Raw genomic sequence first — 21206 nt, forward strand, 5'->3', positions numbered from 1 at the left:
TTTACGTCATTAATATTAAAGTAATTGAAGTGTAAAGCACACACTGATCATTCTGAACAGTATCTTCTTCAAGAAATGGTTTTCACTCTCTCTGCAACAAGACACTTTCTCGTTGCAGATCCTCCTACGTGTATCTTTGATCGGCCGGTGTTAGCTAATAATCCTGTCTCCCTCTCTCTGCTGTAATTAATGTAACAACATTAAAGGGGAGAAAATGAATGGATTTCTATTTGCTCACTCTCTTTTAAAGGGCAGAAGCAATACCTCATTCATCCCCTCTCTCTCTCTCTCTCTCTCTCTCTCTGTGTGTCTACAGTATCCTGCTTCAGAAGGACTACGGCTTCCTGACGGACATCAACATCTGGCACCCCTTCGTCACCGTCGGCCTTTACTCCTCCACGCTCTCCGCCGCCATGAGCAACCTCATCGGAGCCTCGCGCATCCTCTACGCCCTGGCCCGGGACGACCTGTTTGGTAAGAGGCCTCAAAGGATGCTGGGAAAGAGAGAGAGAGAGAGAGGGGGGCAGAGGAAGTCAGACGTTTATCTTGAAGGCATTGATTACGTAGGTTGGTTGTTTGAATCATCAGCTCAGTTTGGGACACGTCAATGATTCCCAGCTGAAATAAAACAGATTTTTTTTCATTGGAAAATGAAAATGAAAATGCTCACACACAAAGAGAGACTCAAATCCCTGTAAATGCTGTTATTGAGCAGACGTCAGGTTTTACATTGAAAGAAGTCCCACAGTGATTCATTCATCCATATTGTATGACTCACTCCTCATCACACACACAGATATGATTCATCTCATGGTTTACATGTGGCCTCCGCTGTTCTGCTCTGTCTTTTGAGCTGATTAGCGACTTATAGGTGGATTAAACCTACAGCTGCTGCAGGAGGGTAAACGTAGGAAACTAAAAGGTGATTGACCCTGAAGTTTTTCTGACCTGTTGAATGTCACCAACAAGTTCTCATGGTTTAAAGAGGAACTTTGCTACATTTTTACCTTAATTAATCAGCTTCAGAGTCCTAGTGCTGGTTAAATCAATGATTTGTAACTAGTTCCAGGGAGAATGGAGGCTCTCTGTCTTCCACCTAGCGTCTCTTGGCTGAAAACCAACCGATCAGAGCCTCCGACCCGGTGTCCCAGCTCTCCCAGCTCTCGTCTTACGTAACACGCCCCGTAACCCGCAATCTCTTGTTAATGACAGATAAGACTACACAAATATACACGTGGTAAAATGGTAGATGATTCATGCACATGCACATGGTCGGGAGGAGGGTTAGCAGCACAGAGGAGAAACAACCAGACTTGCATAGTTCCTCCCTAAAAGGAGCTGGTTGTCAGTGGCTCATCCACAGGGATGTTTAGTATTCCTGCAAAAAAAAAAATATATATTTTTTTATTATCATTTTGACATTTCCTCCATATGGAAACCCCAAAACCCTTATTGGAAACAGGTCACAGAGCGAATAAATAATAATAATTATAAACCAAAATGGAACCTTTGTAAAACAAAGATGTCATAGTGCCTCTGTAACTTGTAACCTGAGGTTTGGACCTGACACGACTCCTCGTCAACATCCTCGTGTTTAGTCGACTTGCGATGTCTGGAGTTTGTTTATAGTGCGCAGGCTTCATGTGCATGCTCCATGTCCACACACAGGCCTGGCAGATGCACTTTTAGAGTTGTTTTGATGATGATGATGACATTCTTTATTCAGTCACATCACATAATGGCTACAAACATTATCACTGAAAAGGCACAGGCAGAAGCATAATGTTTATATTAATGCCTGTCCTACATTAAGCTACCCAGCATTCTTACAATATGAAACACAAACAAACAAACAAACAAACAAACAAACAAACAAACAAGCACTCATACATGAAAGCAAAACTAAAAATGAGCATTTGTAAAAGTGCTTACAAATAACATTTATTATTATTATTATTAAATATCAGAGAAAAAAACACAAAAAAACATTAACATTTCTAGCCTTCAAAAATTGCCCTGCATACCATTTTTTTTTGAAAACCGAAAATGAACTATACATTCGTAAATCCTTAACTCCAATAACAGATATAGTGTACATCTCCTTTCAGTCTCTCTTCTAGCTTTTTGTACAACAAATTTACAAATATCTTTCATTTTCATTGGTTTCATCATGTGTGCGAAAGAACAAACAAGAAAAAGATTGTTTTGGGGAAGCGGCGTTTCTGTGTGGATGAGATCTAAAAGCCACGACATCCTCCATCCACCAGTATCTGATGACTCTGAGGTCGTGTGACACTCTGACAATCACACTCATTTCTACCACTGAGGTCGAAACGACTAGAAATGTCTCACCAGTATTGATCACTGTCACAAGTTCAAACACGAAGAGACGCCGAGTTGTGAAGTTCGTCTCTCCAATAACGAGCGAACGCAGCGTCCGGCCGGGCGGATCCGCGCTGCCCGGCCGCTTCCTCGTTATTAATGACAGTGAGCAACTTCCTTATCCCATCCTCTGCTCCTTTTGTTAAGTCTATTGCAAATTGATTCGACCCGTTTCTTTCTTTCTTCCTTTCTGTGTGTAGCTGTGTGTGTGTGTGTGTGTGTGTCAGAGGAGATAAATGGCTGTATTAGTGCGAGTTCCTCTGCGGAGTGATCAGACGGAGCAAGAGGCAGATGACACCGGTTCAGCTGCCTGTCACCGGCAGCCAAAGGGTTAACTTCAATTAGATTAATCTGTTTAATTAAGAGTCAGTGAGTGCGGGGACATAAACGTGTAATGTTCTTGTAGAGGGTGTGTGTGTGTGTGACGTATGACCACTTTGTAAGTGCGTGTGTAAGTGTGTTCTTGTTGTCATCCATGCATGCTGCTCACTCTTTAACCTTCACACTGTCCGATGTGCAAACAGAGTGACACACACTCGTGCACGCAGAAAAACACACACATCTTCCACTACTTCTTTTTCTATAGTTTCTATAACTCGCTAATCTACCAGCTCCTTCACCTCTGTCCCGCTCTTCCTCCTCCTCCTCCTCCTCCTCCTCCTCCATCACTCACTCTTCCCCTCGCAGCCGCATTGATTTAACTTTAAAGTCTCACAGGTTTAATTCCACTCCTTTATCTGCTGTGAAATTTAGTCATAAGCGCTGGTTCTGCCTCCGCCACCCTTCACCTCCACTTTTCTCTACTTTTCAGTTTCTTCTTCTTCTGTCATATCTGCTGGAGCCTCTGTGATTAGCTCTGTCTCAGTCATGAGATGAAATGTCATATATGGGAGAGGAATGAGCAGCTGTTATGTACATAAATCATCTTCCAGCGCTGGTAGATATCAAATAAAGTGAAGGGTTACCTCAGTTTGTCGTCGCTCTGTCTCGCCCACACATCCGCTGCCTTTTCTCTCCCTCTCTCGCTCTCTTTTCAGACCAGACGTGCACTTAATTACATGTATTTTTGTTTTAAATGTCAGTAACATTATGAGTCGTCCAAATCTGCTCTGATCTCTAAATGCTAACGCCGCCGTCGTGTCGAGGTCTGACGTCTGATAACTGTAAGAGACACTGGAAACAGTCTGTGGAGATGCTGATGTCACCGGCCTCAGATAATGTAACAATCCTAGGGATGGGTACCTTTCACATTTGAATCGATACGGTACCGATACTCGGAACCTGGGAATCGGTACCGGTACTCAACGGTACCTGTTTTCAGTACTTTTTGTGCATATGTGTGGTAATTAAAGTTATTTTGTCTATAAAAAATAGTCAAAATTCTGAATTTTTAATATTTATTTCTCAACAACATCACAACTCCTCAGCCTTTAAGAGTATTTTATGTTTTAGGGATGGTCAATGATTTTTTAATAATCAAATAGTCATTCAATGAAAAAAAAAATTAAATAAATAATAGGTCATGAGACTATCTTGTTTGAAAATATCTACATTCTCTTGTTACTGTGGCAGAAGGAGAAACATGGAAAGATCAGAAAGTTCTGTGTGAAACTCTGTAAATAAAAAAAAACTGAAGCTGAGGAGCAGCACAAACTCTGCACGGTGAGGACTGTGATGAGAAGCTACCGGAGAAGGTATTGACGAGGACTTAATTGAACGGTACCGGTACCAATTCTCCAGTAAACAGTCTGGTTCATTTTTAAATGACGGACGGCTGTTTTTCAGTCGGTGATTTAAAATGAAGGCGCGCGATACGGCTCCTCATTTCAAATGAAGGACAAGAGCCAGCGAGAGAGAGAGTGTGTGTGAGACGAGTGTGTGTGCGTATGAAGTGGTGGTGAGGCTTTGATATTTGCGTCGCAGCAGATCCATAGACTGGATCCACTCTCGCTGACGCACACGACGTGAAGGTGCGTTCAGGTACCGAAATGTGGTACCGTTTGACTTCACGTGAATCGGTACTTTGGTGGGAATTCGGTCGGTACCAAAAAAAGTACCAAATTCGGTACCCATCCCTAAACAATCCATAAGGTTTACTGATTATTCATTATGACCATATTTTGGCGTGGCCTCGGCTGCTGCAGCTGTGAGGAGCAGAAGTGAATTCATATCAGTCCGTTTAATTCAATTTGTAAAGAAAACAGTTGCTTGAATTATCGTGGGAGTCGTCGTTAACTTCGCTTTTGAAGTTTTGTGTTTGTGAACTTTTATATCAAAGCGTCAGAGATGTGGATATTTTCTATCACAGGTGTTGTGTTGTGTTTGTTTTGTACCGACGGTTTCACACTGACCCAGGTGGTAGGAAAAGCTTTAACTGTGTGAGTCATGTAACATCGGCTGTTTGAAAAATAAACAGGACTCTGACTTGTGAAGAGCACAACAAACTGTAGCTCCTGACACGTTGCAAATCTGTTGTGTTTAATGCACTTTTAATTTGCTGCAGCCTCAAAATGAAGCCGTTCAATTGTCTGTGTAGTTTTACTCAGGTACAGCGTTTAAAGTATTAAAGTGTTGTATTGGTGGATGTTCAAACAGAAATGACACCGTGTTAACAAAATGCAAAAACCTGTCTGATCCAGGAAGTTTCATTTGACATGCCGAGACACTGCTGCAGTGTTTACTTTAGAAAGTTATAATGACAGTGTTAGTTTTTGAAAATTCAAGAAGAGTTAGTGCACATGTGTCATTAAACTATCGGCTGTAGATAAAGATGGACGCCACCTACAGGTTTCTGAAGCACAGTGTTAATGCGTGTTGCCATCTTGGCAGCGCCTGACTCCACCCCCTAACTTTTAGCTAATCCAAAAATGGGCAATTATAAAATGTACCAGACCTAATAAAGGAGAAAATTAGCTGTAGAGACCAAATTCTAAATGCATTTCTACTGTAAAGTTGGACATTTTTACACTGGAGTCTATGGGGCCTGGAGACTCACTCTAGTAGGGCTGTAATCAACCAAAGAAATTGTTGGTCGACTGAAGCCCTGAAATTTTGACTAAAACAGGGAGAGATCTTCAAATCTGCACTTTCGAGTGAAGTTGACAGGTGACCTAGTATCGAAAACGTCACGTTGTATATCTGTTGACGACAAGAACAGGGTTATTCAGATGATAAAGAGGGCTGGCTCAGTGATTGGTTTTAACCCAGACAAGCTTGAGGTAATAGTGGAGAAGAGAACAAGGACCAAGTTGAAAACAGTCCTTTTCTATGAAAACCACCCACTCCACAATATATTTACGGAGCTCAAAAGCTCATTCAGTGAGCGGTTAGTGATGCCTCAGTGTTCTCCTGAACGACTCAGACGCTCCTTTGTTCCTGCAGCAGTCAGATTTTTTAACCACAATCACTAACTAGCGGGTGTCTGTTGTTTTTTATCTTCGGGGGGGTTTATATTTATTTATTTATATTTGCCCTTATCAATTTAATTCACTTGTTTTGAGTACTCTGTCGTATGAAGTATCCAATCATGTCGATACAGCTGTTCTTGTGCAATGGTATGGAATTGCTTCGTCCCCTCTGCTATAACAGAACTAAATAGATTGCGTCGCTAAATGTGTGTTCCTGTCTAATGTGTATGGGTGGGTGATGTAATGTATGTATTTATGTATCTTGAGGTTGTGTGTGGTATACGGGGTTGAAAACAAGTTTCCTTGTAAAGGACAAATAAAGCTGAATCTGAATCTGTATTGTTTGTTAAGTGGATGTATGTGTTTTTATTGCGTGGCAAAGCAGTTTCCCCTCGGGGATGAATAAAGTTTTCTAATCTAATCTAATCTAATGTCTGATCACGTCGGTGTGAATCATAGACCCTGGAAGGTTAAAACCAAAAATTACAGTATGAAAGCCTGACAAAAATAAAAATCCATCTGGATGAAGGTGCTACAAATGCCTTTTTTGTAAAAGTTAGTTTTCGAAAGAGATTTAAAATTCGTCGGTCAGTGAGCCAACCTGAGGTCCACAGGTGGGCTGACAGAAACAGTCATGTCTCTGTGTTGGCTTGTTTTTCTTGGAGGTTGCTTCTTGCTTTCAACATATGTGAGCGAGTTTCAGGCTGATTATCCTCCACCTGTTTCCCAGTTACCTGATGTGGATGCAGCCCTCAGCTGAAGTGAGGAAAAGTTCACGTCTCCTCATAGAAAACACGCTGTAAAGATGTTTTATCAAAACGTCACCTGCTCCTGCTCCTTTTTGCCTCAAGTTTGAGCTTTTGCAGGTGTTTGAATTTTTCATCTTTTTTATTTATTTTCTTTAAGAGCACCTGTACTTGTTTGTTGACTCCACTCCCTAGATTTACCCAGAGTGCATCTTCTTTGGATAAAGCTGTTCTGAACACCCACTTAGGGTATTTTTAATGGAACCAAGTCCTCACTTACCATTAAAAAAAAAAGAAAAAAAAGAAAAAACATGGCATACAGGCAGCACACAGCCAAATGTCAATGTGTAAAATGTGTTTGTCCAGGCTGAGAATTTTTATTTATGTTATATTTGTTTTGCAGTAGCAGCATGTGTTTGGCTCTGAAACTTTCAGATCAAGTGATTCTAGTGAAAGAAACTTTGCATTGCCAAGAGCTGCTTTTCATTTGACAAGTAAACACATTAATGTTTCCTCGTGGAGCCTTGTGGGAAGCAGAGTGTCAAAAACCCATCAGGAATAGCAGCGAGGGGGAGGTGTGAGCTTGTGCAAGTATTGACAACGGGCGTCTCTTTGAGTGACGATCGACAGGAATGTCCCACTGCTATTTCATTTGCTCCACACCTACGTAGTGACAAAGCGCTGTAATAACCTCCAGTGCTAAGAGCAATGCCTGCTGACATTTAATATAGAAAGTAGGGGAATAAATTCTCCAGATAACCAAAGGTTGGTCATTCATCGCATTCCTACTTTGATTAAACCTTTCTGTGCACGTGTGTCTCCAGAAGTTTACCGATGCTTAGGGTTTTTTTTTTGAAGGCAAACATTGCTGCTAGCAAACGCTCAGGGTTATTTTCATGCCAACAACAAATCATTTGTTGTTTTCGCCAACAGCATCTCTTTTCATGTCTTTTATAGGTAAGGTGCTGTCTCCAGCCAAGAAGACGTCCCAAAGTGGTAACCCCTGGGTCTCCGTGCTCATCTCCTGGTTCGTTGTGCAGGTTAGTGGAGATAAACAAACGCTGCAGAAGATAGACCAAGAAAGACCATTTGATTCAGCCAGTGAAGGCTTCAAATCAAATGAAAATGTATTGGCAGTAGATTACATTGGATTTACTTTTGATCTGATGTGGTGTAAAAAGGAGAAAAAACACCAAAGAAGTTTTTTTAATTAAACAGTCTGAGAGGAAACAACACAGATTTTTTATTTTAGGACTTGTTCCAAACTTCGGACCCTTCTTACCTAAAGCATTTTTCTTTAGTTTCCTCTATTGAAGTAACACAAAAATTAAAAGAGTTACTAATTCCATTCACTCATTTGTTGTGTGATCAGTGGGTCTAAAAATATATAGAGCTTGAAGGTTCAAGAACATACAGTACAGTAGATACAACACTTGTTTTAACTATTATAGAGAAACAGATGATTCAGGGGATGAATCCCCGTGGGTCTACAGGAGCAACAGAGCTCAGTACAAAAGGAAGGAAGAGACGCTTCAAACAGGCTGCTATTATTTCTGGATAATAAATTCAAGGTTGGAGAAGTAGTGGAACGAAATCGTCGCAAGCTCCTGGGAAGATCAGGGACTCTTCCTTCAAACGGAGCTCACTGATTCAGAGGAGAAGGTAATTCAGCGCGGGCAGTTTGATGTCTCTGTTTCCCTGTGACTGCCGCTAATTTGCATCCATGGAAACCTGTCAAACTGCTCTTTAATTTTGTCCATTTGCATTGAACAAATAACGCTTGAAGTCCTTCATTTTGTTGACTATTGCGTTCCCCCCAGAAAAAGGACCCAAGACCAGTGAAGGCTCAGATTTAATGGTGTTCGGTTAGTTTCCCAGAAAAGTTGTTTGGTTTTCACCCAGACAGAAGTTATGAAAGAGAAAGGTGCTGTTCCCATTACTATATCTCATTTTCCATAACCTAGAAGATTCATTAATGTAATCTTTATTATCCCAATTTCCCTATCAGTTGTTTGGTGCAGAGTGATTCAACAAAGGACACAATGGACAAAATTACTAAATTAGTCTAAATAATTGAAGTTAAACAGTAAGAAAAAGAAAACATTGTCAGCCACAGGATTTTAAGAAGAACTATACAGGTGAGTTCAAGGACAGTGGTACATGAGGACTTTGTTCTGGAGGCAGTGGAAAGTCTGTAAACGGCTGGTGAAATTGTGGTAATGTGTTTTTTCCTCATAGTGCCTTCTAAAAGTCAAGCAGCTACTTTGCAACTAAATAAAGACTCTAGAGAATAATAACTGTAGAGACTGACAATCACTGAGATGGAATGAAATGGAGGCATGAATAGACGTTGGGTTAGACAAAGGTTAAAGATACTTTAAAAAACAAGACTAAGCATCTTTTTGCACTTTGTTGTCAAAGTGCAGCTTCAAAACTACTCCCAAGTCACTGCCCAGCTAAAAGTGTGCTGCTGATCGGACCTTGATCAAAACCGTTGTATCCCACAGATGCAGTGCTGCCTTCAGACTTTTAAAATGCTGGAACATGGGATGGTGATGATTCATTTCCAATGTTTTGTCAAAGTCAGTATTGATTTCACAGGACAGAAGGACTTTCATGTTGTTTTGCCTCTGGTACGATGTTTCCAGATCATCAGTTCTTCCACCTAAACATCTATATGTGTACATCTGTAAACACAATATCTTAGTAACAGCTTGAGAGAATCCCTTCAAATTTGTTGGACTCAATGAAGAGCAGTCTGGCCAAACCTTGGTGGTCAACAGTCCAAGGTCAAGATCACGGTGACCTCACAAAACGTCCTCCAGTATCTCCCTTCAAATGTATTTAAAATTCTCTACTGAGCCAAAGATGATTATGTAAACTGTTGTACCAGTGCTCATATTCATAGAGAGAGGATTATAAACTTATATACATAAATCCATCAGTATAAAACAAGGCATATGAAAATATAGGGATTATTTGTTGGTGTTTGAACAATGACCAAGAAAAAACAATGAAAAGAAAATAATGAGTATATAAGTAAGTAAGGGAACAAATCATTGAGTAATTATACAAACCATTAAAAATGGGAAATAGATACAATTAAAGAGGAAAAAAAGGGGAGTAGGATTAGTCTGAATCCAGGGGAAATATAAAATAGTTCAGGAGTTACATTTTTCTACTCTAAGATTTCTCCCAAGAATATCTTCAAATTTGGCACAAATGTCGACTTAGACTCAAAAAGATGAAGTGATTTTAGATCCAGGGGGTCTGAGAGCAGAGTCACAGTGACCTCCTCACAAAGCTCCTTCTGGCCTCTAGAGAGTCCGTATCTCAAGATTTTTCTCAAATTAAAAACAAACATTTGGCTGGAGTCTAAAAGTAAGTCGACTCGGGTAAATGTCAGAGTTCAGCGACTTCTCACTCTTCTGAATACAAAATATTAAGAACATCCAGCTAAAGTTTCATTACAGTTCATTCATTTGGACTCAAGGATGAACTGATTATAATTAGTTTAATTTTTTTTGTCTAGAAGGTTAAAATCATGAAGTAATGACGTCATACATTGAAACTAGTCGTTAATTCAGCTTCACTGTGACATAATGTTCAGTAAAAACACACCGTTCAATGCTGTAACTCCATATTTCCTGTAACGCGGCTCTGAGGCGTGTGGTGTTTTTTTCTCCTCTGTTGTGGCTGTTAAGTGGGAAAGAACACGTCAATATTTTCTGAGGGGGGAAAAAATTGTCAGGGGTGAGGAGGAGGGTCTGTGGAGCAAATAGGCTTGACTATCCCATCATTATCAGAGGTGAGTGTTAAAGGCTGAATGGCTGGTCATTATTTGCACTCCTTCTCCCTTTCTCTCATTCTTTGTCCTCCCTCTCGCCGTCCTCTCCTCATCCCTCACCGCTCTCCAGGAGTGGAGGAGGAGCAATTAGATGGAAATCGTTAGCTGCGCCGCCACCGCCATCAGAGATTATTGACTCTCTCATCCTCTTTCTCTCTGCTGCTTCCTCTGCCATTTCAAATGACTCACTGATGACAAAAGTCTGATTGTAATCTCGCCTCGAACACTCACACTGCAGGATGAAAAGGAAGGGGGGAGGAGGAGGGGGGGAGGCGTAAGCTTAGGCTTTCTGTTATTGGACTTTTAAGTAAAGGAAAAATAGGAGGACTCCAAGAACAAGGAGAGGAGAAAAACAGAATAAGCTTAAGAGATGTTTGAAGTGGATACTGCAGGTGAGGTGAAGGTAAACAGTACGGCACAAATTAAAGTGATAGAAGAGACGGACATGGCAGTGTACAGACACACACACACACACACACGCGCATATATATACACCAGTATCTTCAGTCCCACCGAGGATTTGCAATATATTGTGACTCCAAGAATGAATTCAAGTCCAGTCGATATCCACAGTGTCTGCAAATAATTTCACATCCCTGCAAACTTTCTGCAAAATCTCATCTGCCTGCAGTAATCACTGCAGCTCCCCGTCCAAAAACAACCACAGGAGTCACAAACCCCAACCTCCACAAACAAGAGTGAAGTCCAACTCCATTCATCAAAAACAGAAAAAACCTTTCAAAGCACTTTTAACTCAATGGAATATTCGTATCTATCCTTCCCTCCACCTGGGTCACCAAGTCAAGAAGCTAAACAGAGTTGCCCTGTCTTCAAGGTGCGTTACCTTTACCATGAAAGTACCATGAAAGTTTTTACATAGGTCATATATGTGTGCATGGACGAAACATGTACATGTCTCTTCCCAGAATAAGTGAGTTGGTTGGACCCAAGGAGGTCTGGAAGAATTGAGGGCAGTGATTGACGCTTGTTTATCTATGGAGAGAAGAGGACCCCAAATGGTATCTGCCTTTACCTATGCATTCCTTGTTCATTATATTACGTGCTGGTGGTGAGCCCAAGCTCGTATTAAGAGGACTTTAGGAAAGTGAAGTGTTTTCACACTACGTTTCCCATGAGCCTCAGCACGCGGGGTAAAATTCTTGGACCGGCGCAAGACGAAAGCAAAAACATTTGCCAAGAATGTTTTCATTAATCAAGAACGAAAATCGGAGGTTTGAAGACGATAAGATACCGTTATAGTTACGACCATAAACGATGCTAACTAGAAATCCGGCGGCGTTATTCCCATGACCCGCCGGGCAGCGTGCGGGAAACCGAAACTAGGAAATGCTGGGCGAGTCAACCACTAAATAATAATATCAAAATAATTACAAAGACGAAACGATATATTAATCGAAAATGGACCCATTAACAAGTGTGAGGAACATAGATTCATCTACATTAATATGAGACTCTTTTATAGCCAAAAGCAAACTCCTCTGGGTCTCTTTAAAGTGCTTTGAACTTAAGATCTTTGATTTATCTCTTCCTTGACGGATCAACCGCTTCAAAAAAAGGCATCATTACAAATGCGTTCTGATAACATTTTGATAACGAGTCAAAAAAGCAAACCCTTTTGTTAGCTACTGTTAGCATTGTTAGCTAATACCAGCCCCAGCTGATAACAACACAATACATGATGGTTTCTGCAAGAAAACAATACAACAGATGTAGTGGCACAATAACATTGGCAAGAATGATTTAATGACACAAAAACAAGACTAAGTGGCTGATGAACAACTGTTGATGCACCAAGCAGCCATCTTGGATTGCAAGCTTGAAGACGACTGGGGAATCAGGCCGCCAAGTTTAATTGGAACCATGAGTTACTTCCTTCTGCTCTTTCTTGGAGATCCTGAGGCGTTCCCAGCCCAGATGAGAATGTCCGTTCATCCACCATCCAACCACTCTGTAATTTCCTCGTTTCGATCGTTTCTACCCGTGACTTTCTTCTTTTGGCCATTACCTACAGGTTGTGACCCGAGGTGAGGACTGGAATGCAGATTGACTGTTAAATCAGGGGCTTTTCACAATCCAGTACATCACCTGCAGTCGTGCTGACGCTGCACCAATCTGCCTATTGATCTCGCACTGTGGATCTTTTTCTCGGCAGAGTGCCACAGCTTCTGATTCTGAGGTGTTGACTCTCATCTCCGCGGCGTCACACTCCACTGCAAACTGTCTGCGCTCTTAAGATCGCGGTCTGATGGATTCATCAGAGCAACATGACGCTGTGTAGTCATTTGCAGAAAAACTGTCAAAGGAGAAGTGATGCTGTGCTGAGCCAGGAAATTTAGTCTTTACGAGGTGTGAGTGAGCATCCACAGAGGGGGCTGTTAATGTGCTTTGTGGGGTTTCTCTTTTTCAAGATGTCTTTATTATCAGGATTTCAAATAAAAAGAGAAGTCCAGCCTGCTCTTTAGTCAGAAAGGTTGATTTTCCCACAATGCTTGGTAACGAGCAAGCTACTCGTGACACCACAGCAAGAAGTGAAGAAGGCATTATCACACCAGTTGTTTTCCTCTTGTAGACAGCTATTGTTTCCTTGTGTATTTGTCTTTTTTTGGTAAATATAAGTCAACATTTTCAGTGGTTGGTGCTCTCAGTTGTGATCCAGGATGTAAACAACAGATGAATGCTTCACACTACACAGCTCTGCTCAGCTAGTCATTTTGAGTTTTGGTTGTCATAGCACGGCTGCAAGGTTGTTCCGCTCTTTTTCCTCTCGTCAGCTCCAAACACACTCGTATGAACCTTGTGTTTTGGAGTTGTTGGATTGTGTATTTGATGAGTTTGATGAGGGAAACCAAGAAATCCCATTAGCCTCCGGAGCGTAGCTCTGAGCGGCTCGCGGCTCTGATCTGCCGTTCTAAAAACAGCTTGCACTGACAATTAAAGGTAACGAACCTACTGCTATGACTATAGGGATTATGGCAATGGGCCCATTTGTCAAAATGTTGAACTATCCCTTTAAATAGAATCTGTATAGAATTATTTAGAGAATTGATATCGGATTACACAACATAAAATAAATGTCCAGGGATCAATCAGTTGATTGATTAATATTGATTGTCAGGAAAGAGTTAAACAGGCTGGTGCAATGATTTCCATGTTCAGGAGTATTCACTGAAACTTTTCACTTATCGTGATTAAAAAGTTCTTGTAAACAGTCACAACTTCTGCCGCTGACTCTCCGTTTCTCACATCTGCTGCAGTTTGTCTCAACTCAACAAACAAAACAAGAGCTCTAATGTAAAAGCTGCCACAGTCGGTGTCATGTTGGGCCGCAGTTATCTCCCAAAAACCCTGTTCATTAGCTGTGTTTTAAAAGGAAAGGATCCCAAACACAAACACACACAGACTTGAGCAGGCGCTGTCCGATTTCTACCTGCAACCCCCCTGAGACATTTCTCTAACTGTGCAGCCCGGAGCATTACTCAGCTGCTTCTGCTGCTCGATTCTTTTTATTTAATAAAAGTGTCTGTGTGAGCCACTTATTTCAGAGAAATTTATGCACATGGCTTTCCAGTAAAAACTCTTTCAAACCGCCACACAAACGCATATCCAGGAGAATCACACACACACACACACTCGCATACACGCACTGTGCTATGACAGCAGTCGTCCATGCTGGCCTGTTTCTGAGTTAATGGCTAATTAATGCTCTGGTAGAGCAGGTTCCCAGGGGAGCGCTGGAGAGACTCACACTGACTTTGACTGCCAAAGGTCAGAGATGCTCTCCTGCCGACTTTCTCTTTCTCGACTCTCTGCTCTTCTTCGCCCTCGTCGCTCCTTCAGTTCGTCTCCGACTCTAAACGGCTGTCAGTAACATGACATTGTTAATCTCTCTCTCCTCCATCATTACCTTCCCACCTCTCTCTATCTCTTTTCTCCCTCCTTCAGTTTACTTCTGCCTCCTGGTCACAAATTCAGTGATCACAGAGCTGCTGCTTTCTCTCTTACATAAATACCAGTGATTTGCCCTTGAGCTGAAGAAAATCTGCTCCAACTCCGGTGGAGTTTCTCAGCGTCCAATCATAAAACACGTAATAATTGGAGAGCAAGAAAGAAAGAGAGAGTCGATGCCGCTCTGTGTTTGTTCGTAGCTACAACACAGTCGTTATCACTTTGTTCTGTGCAGTCAGTCTCAGCGGCTCTCGCACGGATAAAGAAGAGCACGTCTGATGATGAAATATCCACAAAATGTTTTAAGAGCTAATGACGGCCCGCGCATGAAAGTGTGTTTGTGCACTTCCTTTCTTCCTCCACCAAAGAAAAGAAGGTGCGGGACGTGTGGACGGAGGATTTCCATTTTTATGACTAGAAAGCGTTCACAGCTCAAAACAGAGGTGGCGTGGTGACGGATGTAATTTATACAATAGGCTCCTCTTTAGTGTCGAGCTCAGTTGATCATGTGTGGATAAAAATAGTGCACATACTCTAATATTAGTGTGTGATTACTTTATGCTGTTGTCAGATTTTCATCGTCACATCTTAGATTCTTCAATATCTCTCCTTATGAAGGCAGGAGCTTGGAAACTCCTCTAGGGAATCCCTTCGAATATTCAGTTGGACTGAAAGTTGAAGCCGTAACTTAAGACTTCACACAACAATTATCATCAAAATGCCACTCGTGTGATGATATTTTGGGGTCAGTTATTCTTGTTTCAACAGTGGATTTAATGACTAATGTGATGTAAAAGTTCTCACTCTTAGTGACAAATGCAGGAGGATTGTGAATCCCCTCATAACTTTATTAAGAAATGTGCTATATAATTAATTAAACTTAAAGGGATAGTTCAACATTTTGGCAAATAGGTCCATTGCCATAATCCCTATAGTCATAGCAGTAGGTTTGTTGCCTTTAATTGTCGGTGCAAGCTATTTTTAGAACAGCAGAGCAGAGGCGCGAGCTGCTCAGAGCTACACTACTGAGGCTAATGGGATTTCTTGGTTTCCCTCATCAAACTCATCAAATAAACAATCTGGTGGACAAGTTGTGACCAGCACATTCACCATGCTATGAGATAATAAAGGTAACGAACCTACTGCTATGACTATAGGGATTATGGCAATGGGCCAATTTGCTATAATGTTGATACTGGCTTCTTAGTTGTTTTGGTTTTTCCAGTCTGCAACTTGACACTGTTGGTTCATCAATGGGGCAGTACAGTGGTTCAGTGGTTTACTCTGTCGCCTCACAGTAGGTTCAGACCTCCCGGTGTCTGTATGGCTTCTCACTGGTCCAAAAAAAGTGACAACCTGTCCAAGGTGTCTCCCTCTGATTGGCTGAGATAAGGAGTTAAATCCACTGTTTTCTACCTGCTCTGAACCAAATGGAAGATTAGCAGCGTTGGAGCTAAAGGCTTCATGTAGTTCTGTACTCCCTGTGTGTGTGTCTGATGTGTAAATAGGCAAAACTTTGTCAAAAACAACTCTACAAAGTGATGACACTGTAGATCCATGCTAGTGTTTACACCTGCCTGCGCAGCCCACAAGTGAAAACATGAAGCTTTAACAATTCTGTCGCGTCGGCGAGAACGGTTTCGCCCTCCTACATTATAGATGTGACCGTAATTGTGGCTCGTTCACCGGGATGTGATGTCGTCGTAGAGGTGAGAGCTCTCGCTGCTCTCACTCTCTGCCTCCACGTGTGTGTGTGTGTGTGTGTGTGTGTGTGTGTGTGTGTGTGTGTGTGTGTGTGTGTGTGTGTGTGTGTGTGTGTGTGTGTGTGTGTGTGTGTGTGTGTGTGTGTGTGTGTGTGTGTGTGTGTGTGTGTGTGTGTGTAGCTCGCAGCGAATCGCACGCTGCCGTGTTCACACACATTCTGTCATCAGAGAACATGGCATGGAGCGGTGCTTATAATGGGGTCATCATTTCCCTCCTCCATTAGAAGTCACCTAGTACTCCTGAGTCCGGGGGGAGGAAGGGGAGGGGTGGGGGGCCTCACACGTTAATGTGCTGTCAGGATTATGAGATGAACGAGCCTCCTAATCAGGCACTGGAAATTCTGACTGCGGCTCCACCGGGCCGCTGTGGTAGTTTGTCGCTAACAGCACCAACCCTGGACGCCTTAATTAAAACCTGGAAGCCCGGCTACCGTGGCCCCTTCGACTAAGGGTCCCCCAGGAAAAAAAAAAAAAATTCAGAAAACGTCCCTCTCCCTGGATGTTCCTTAAATCAATCTTTGATATCAGCTCGCGGCCACAGCGCAGACAGATAATCGTATCTAACAGCGAGAAAACTTTCATGAGGTTTCCCGGGACCAGAGCGGACTTAAGCTCAATCATCAGGGGATCCAGACTTTTAAACCTGATGGAACCTCTGGCCTCGATAACAACTTACTGAAAGGTCCTACATGAGGATTTTTACTTATTTTATTATTTAAGTTAGAGTTTTTTTCTTGAAAAATTGAGCAATCCCAGGTTTCCTCCACTTAATAATATGCTTTGTGTGTTGTTACCTCATGGTGACGTTTGTTTCTTCTGTTGTCCGCTGGGCTTTTTAATCCAGCCCATTTAATTACTGGTACAAAATTGGCGAAATTATAGCAAAGACGGCAAACTTTGATGCACTGGCTTTTTTTTAAAAAAAGGGTGACCAACAACAACACTGCTCCCACTGGAACTGAATGTCATTTGAATGTAGGTTTTCTTTTAATTTTAGGTAATTAGCTTTTACATGGAATATTAGTTCACACAAACACTATCGGCCCAGCCTGTCCGTCAAATTTTAAAACTCTGTGGCCCCCGAGCTATAGAACGAATCGCCTTGTTGTTTACAACTACTTCCAGGTAGAAAACCAGCATGTAATTTGAATGAGAACAATAGTAACGAACAAGAGCTATATATATCATGTTTTTCATGCAACTATCACCGTTTAGACAAATATGAAATGATTGAAGAAACATTATTATTTCTGTGTGCACAAGCAAAGCAGTTTTGTGTTGCTATGTGTGGTATTTATTCAGTTTTGGGGAATCAGGGTGTGTAGAAAGCATCAGTGGCTCAGCTGACAGGGACAGCTAACGGCAGTAGCTATGCTAACGGCAGTAGCGCTAACATCAGGACGTCAACTGTTAAAACCCTCCCGTTGTATGACACGACATGAAACTACTCCAGTTAGCTCAATCATGTTGTAAAAAAAATTTCATGGACCGTTTATTGAGTCACTGGTAACGGTAACAGTTAGCTTAACACCGCCAATTTACGATAACCATGACTAATTACAAAAACGTGCACACAGAAATAGTAATATTTGTCCAATCATTGTTTTATAGACTTTACAAACATCAGATTAGTCTAAATGGTGACGAGAAAAATTAGATATACTATATATATAGTGAAACTCTCGTCCGTCACTCTTGTTCTCATGCTGGTTTTCTACCCAGAAGTAGTTGTAAACAACAAGGCGATTCGTTCTATAGTATTGATTTCAACCTGTCTGATTCCAGATGTTCCTGCATGAAAACAAAGTCACGTGTTTGACTTTGTTTGGAGCTAATAGAACAAGTAAAAACAGAGTTTCTACATCCAATATGTTGATGCAACATCTCAGACTTTTGGTCATAAAAGTCTTGATGAGCTGGAAAAAAAAGAAACAAAATACTGACACTGTAAAACATATTGTAATGTGGTTTGATGAGGGAAACTCAAAAGTTTTCAAAAAGTCATCAAACAGCCCTGTTTTATTGTTTGATTTTACTTTTACCTGACTCCCTGTAATGTCGACTCAAAACATTTTGTTATTCACCAGCACCCAGATCAAGTTTGTTTGTTTTTCCTTAAAAGTTGTGCAGCACTTTGGCTGTTTGCCGTTTGTCTAAATGAGCTTTATGAAGAAATTAGATTAGATTAGATTTGATTTACTGAAGAGGGAAATTGTCTCTCTGCTCAGGAGAGTGAAGATTTGTGACATCACAGCTCATCTGCAGCCAATCGTCGTCCAACATCACCGACAGAGAAGTAGATGAGAAAACTTATGAAAAATATTTGCATCCAAATAAACTCTGTGTTGATTTTTTTTTTTTTTTTTTTTTAAATGTGGAAGGATTCAATGTCGTTTTGAGGATTTCCAACAGTTGTAGTGAAACTTCCTCCTTCCGCGGAGGGAAACCACAGTGGACCCGGCTGCTTGTAAATCAGATTTTTGATCACCTTGTTTTCAGCCTAAATCGAACATGAGCATTCGCGTCACGTCGAGCGCCTCGTCCTGCAGAGGTGTGTTTTTGGGCTGTGAAAAGTAGCTGGGCGCTGGAAAAGGTCATAAAAAAAGACATTAAAATGCAGCGATCTGTCAGACTTTGGGATGATTTTTCGCTGTGAATGCTAATTTCTTTTTTTTCCCCCTCTTCCTCTTTTTGTGTTTCTTCTCTCTCTTTAGCTGGTGCTGTTCGCAGGGAAGCTCAACACCATTGCCAGCATTGTGACCATTTTCTTCCTGTTGGTGTACGCGGCCGTGGACTTGGCCTGCCTCGCCTTGGAGTGGGCCTCTGCACCGAATTTCAGGTACACAACACACAAACAACACACACACACACACACCATCCCTTGTTTATCCTCTACCTGTGCTGTTGTTTATGTATGCGTATAAGGATACTGTTGTTTGCCAGCTGGATGCTGCTGCTTCCATGGCGACTGGGAACTAATTAAGACATAAAACTGGACACTCCTTACAGCCCTATATTGGACAGGGACCGACAGTAAAACCACGAGTGCATACATGTGTGTTTGTGTGTGGTCGTGTTTGTTTTTCTGGGATGTTTTGAATTTACAGTGTGTGTGTGTGTGTGTGTGTGTGTGTGTGTGTGTGTGTGTGTGTAGTTTGCCCTCCTAGGACACTTGTAATGATCCTGATTTATAAAAGCTCTCCACACACACACACAGCAGCAGCAGCAGAACACGGCCGGAGTTCAGTGTTGGACTTTTATGAGCTGCTTCATATTTTTAATGTGAAATGTCGTCGTCCGAATCTGCTCCATCTTTAATTTATAAAAGTTTCATCTCCAAATCCAACGAACCTGTTTTTGTCGTCTTCTTCCTCCTCCTCCTCCTCCTCCACCGGCCTGTGAAGCCTCGACGTGATAACTGTTCTTCTTGCTTTTATTTGTTACGCAGGGGAAGAAACCGCTCACACCCCGGTGTCGTCAACTTTATCGTTATGACAAACCGCCTCCATAGCTGAGAATGAGTCGTATAAGATGTGTGTGTGTGTGAGGACATTTGCAGAATTTCTCCACATTAAAGAAGCGTCGGTCAACAGAACGGTGTGAAATAAAAACATCCTGTTTTCGTCTGACGGAGAGATGGTTCGATCCCCCGGCACAGTGGGATCTATCGAGCTGTTGTTGCTGATGGAATATTTGCTGGGATGATGTAAGTGGATTAATAAACGGATGGTTCCACTGCTGCAGCCGTACGTACGGGGATCGAACACTTCACTCACAACACGCTGGACTGAACTCAGCTGTTAGAAGATGCTGCTGCCTTCACTTCATAATTGAATGTTGAACATAAACACTAAACACACTCTCAGATGACGCTTGTCTGATTCCAGTTCAGGTCACTAATGCAGTTTTATAAATAAAATAAGTAAAATCTATTTCATCTACTGTATGACTCAGAAGTGTTTTACAACTGTGAGGTGACAGTATTTTACTATAGATACACACACATAGCTGTATATATTTTTAAAGTATATTTTTGGGCTTTTGTGCCTTTATTTGATTGGACAGCTGTAGACAGACAGGAAAACAGAGAGAGTGGGATGCAGCAAAGGGCCAACAGGTGGAATCGAACCTAGGCCGCCAGGCGGGGACTATAGCCTCTGCATGGGTGCCTGCTCTACCCACTGAGCTAAACGACACCCCCTATTAAACATATTGACATACTTTCTAAGTTTCTCAGTTAAGTTTATTGTTATTTGCGTTGAAGTAATGAAATCTGTTACCCCAGCAACATAAAGGTCTATAACAAAAAATAATAAACATAATAAAATTGATAATTACGATAAAAAGAACAAATAGAAAGCATGAATTAGTTGCTTAAATGATGAATTATGCAACTAATTAATGCTTTCTGTTTGTTCTTATTTGCTTTATAAAACATTCTTCCTACATAACTAAATCCACATAACTGATGTTTTATAAAGTAACACTAATAATACTACCTGAATTTATTGATAAATGTTTATTAGAACATAATCAACACACTCATTAACCATGAGTCGATGTCTAAATCATTGTGTATAACTGCAGTATAAATGTTCATCTAATAGTTAGTTTATTATTTACTGACACTTTATAAATGATCTTATGAGCCACTGATTGATCAATTGGAATCAATCACAGCCATTATAGATGTGCTTATTAATCATTTGTAAATATTACATACTAATTAGAAGCAATGTATGGAGAAAGCTTTATTAATGATGAATCAATGATTAATAGTGAGTACTTACTGTATGTTCACTACTACTGCTTTTATTCTATTATATTGAGCTCTGGAGCCAGATATTTAGGGAGGATGTGTTTTGTTTTCCAAATGAGTGGTTTTCAAACTTTTTTTCTGGTCCAACACATTTAAACTGACACAAATTAGACCTTGAACCCAATTATGGCGAGATAATTATAAAAAAAACAAAACAAAAGCTGAATCCAGGGACAGAAACCAAACAGTGCTTTTTGTAAAGACGTGTAAACAACAGTTGATGTTTCCTGATGCCGTCGGTTTGATCCACTGAGTTCACTTCACTTCTCACTGCCC

The 21206-nt window shown here is 41.3% G+C and overlaps 1 protein-coding gene across 1 annotated transcript in view; it reads left to right on the forward strand.

The window, feature by feature from the left end:
• Positions 1 to 21206, forward strand: part of LOC146975776 (solute carrier family 12 member 9) — an 88029-nt gene that overhangs the window by 42205 nt on the left and 24618 nt on the right. Inside the window, exons 7-9 of the mRNA XM_085795011.1 lie at positions 317 to 474; positions 7493 to 7575; positions 18826 to 18950. Of these exons, the coding sequence (XP_085651137.1) occupies positions 317 to 474; positions 7493 to 7575; positions 18826 to 18950 (366 nt within the window). The remainder of the gene's footprint in view (positions 1 to 316; positions 475 to 7492; positions 7576 to 18825; positions 18951 to 21206) is intronic.

This window comes from Trachurus japonicus, chromosome 13, assembly GCF_045865225.1.
Source record: "Trachurus japonicus isolate A0001 chromosome 13, Traja_1.0".
Lineage (NCBI taxonomy): Eukaryota > Metazoa > Chordata > Actinopteri > Carangiformes > Carangidae > Trachurus > Trachurus japonicus.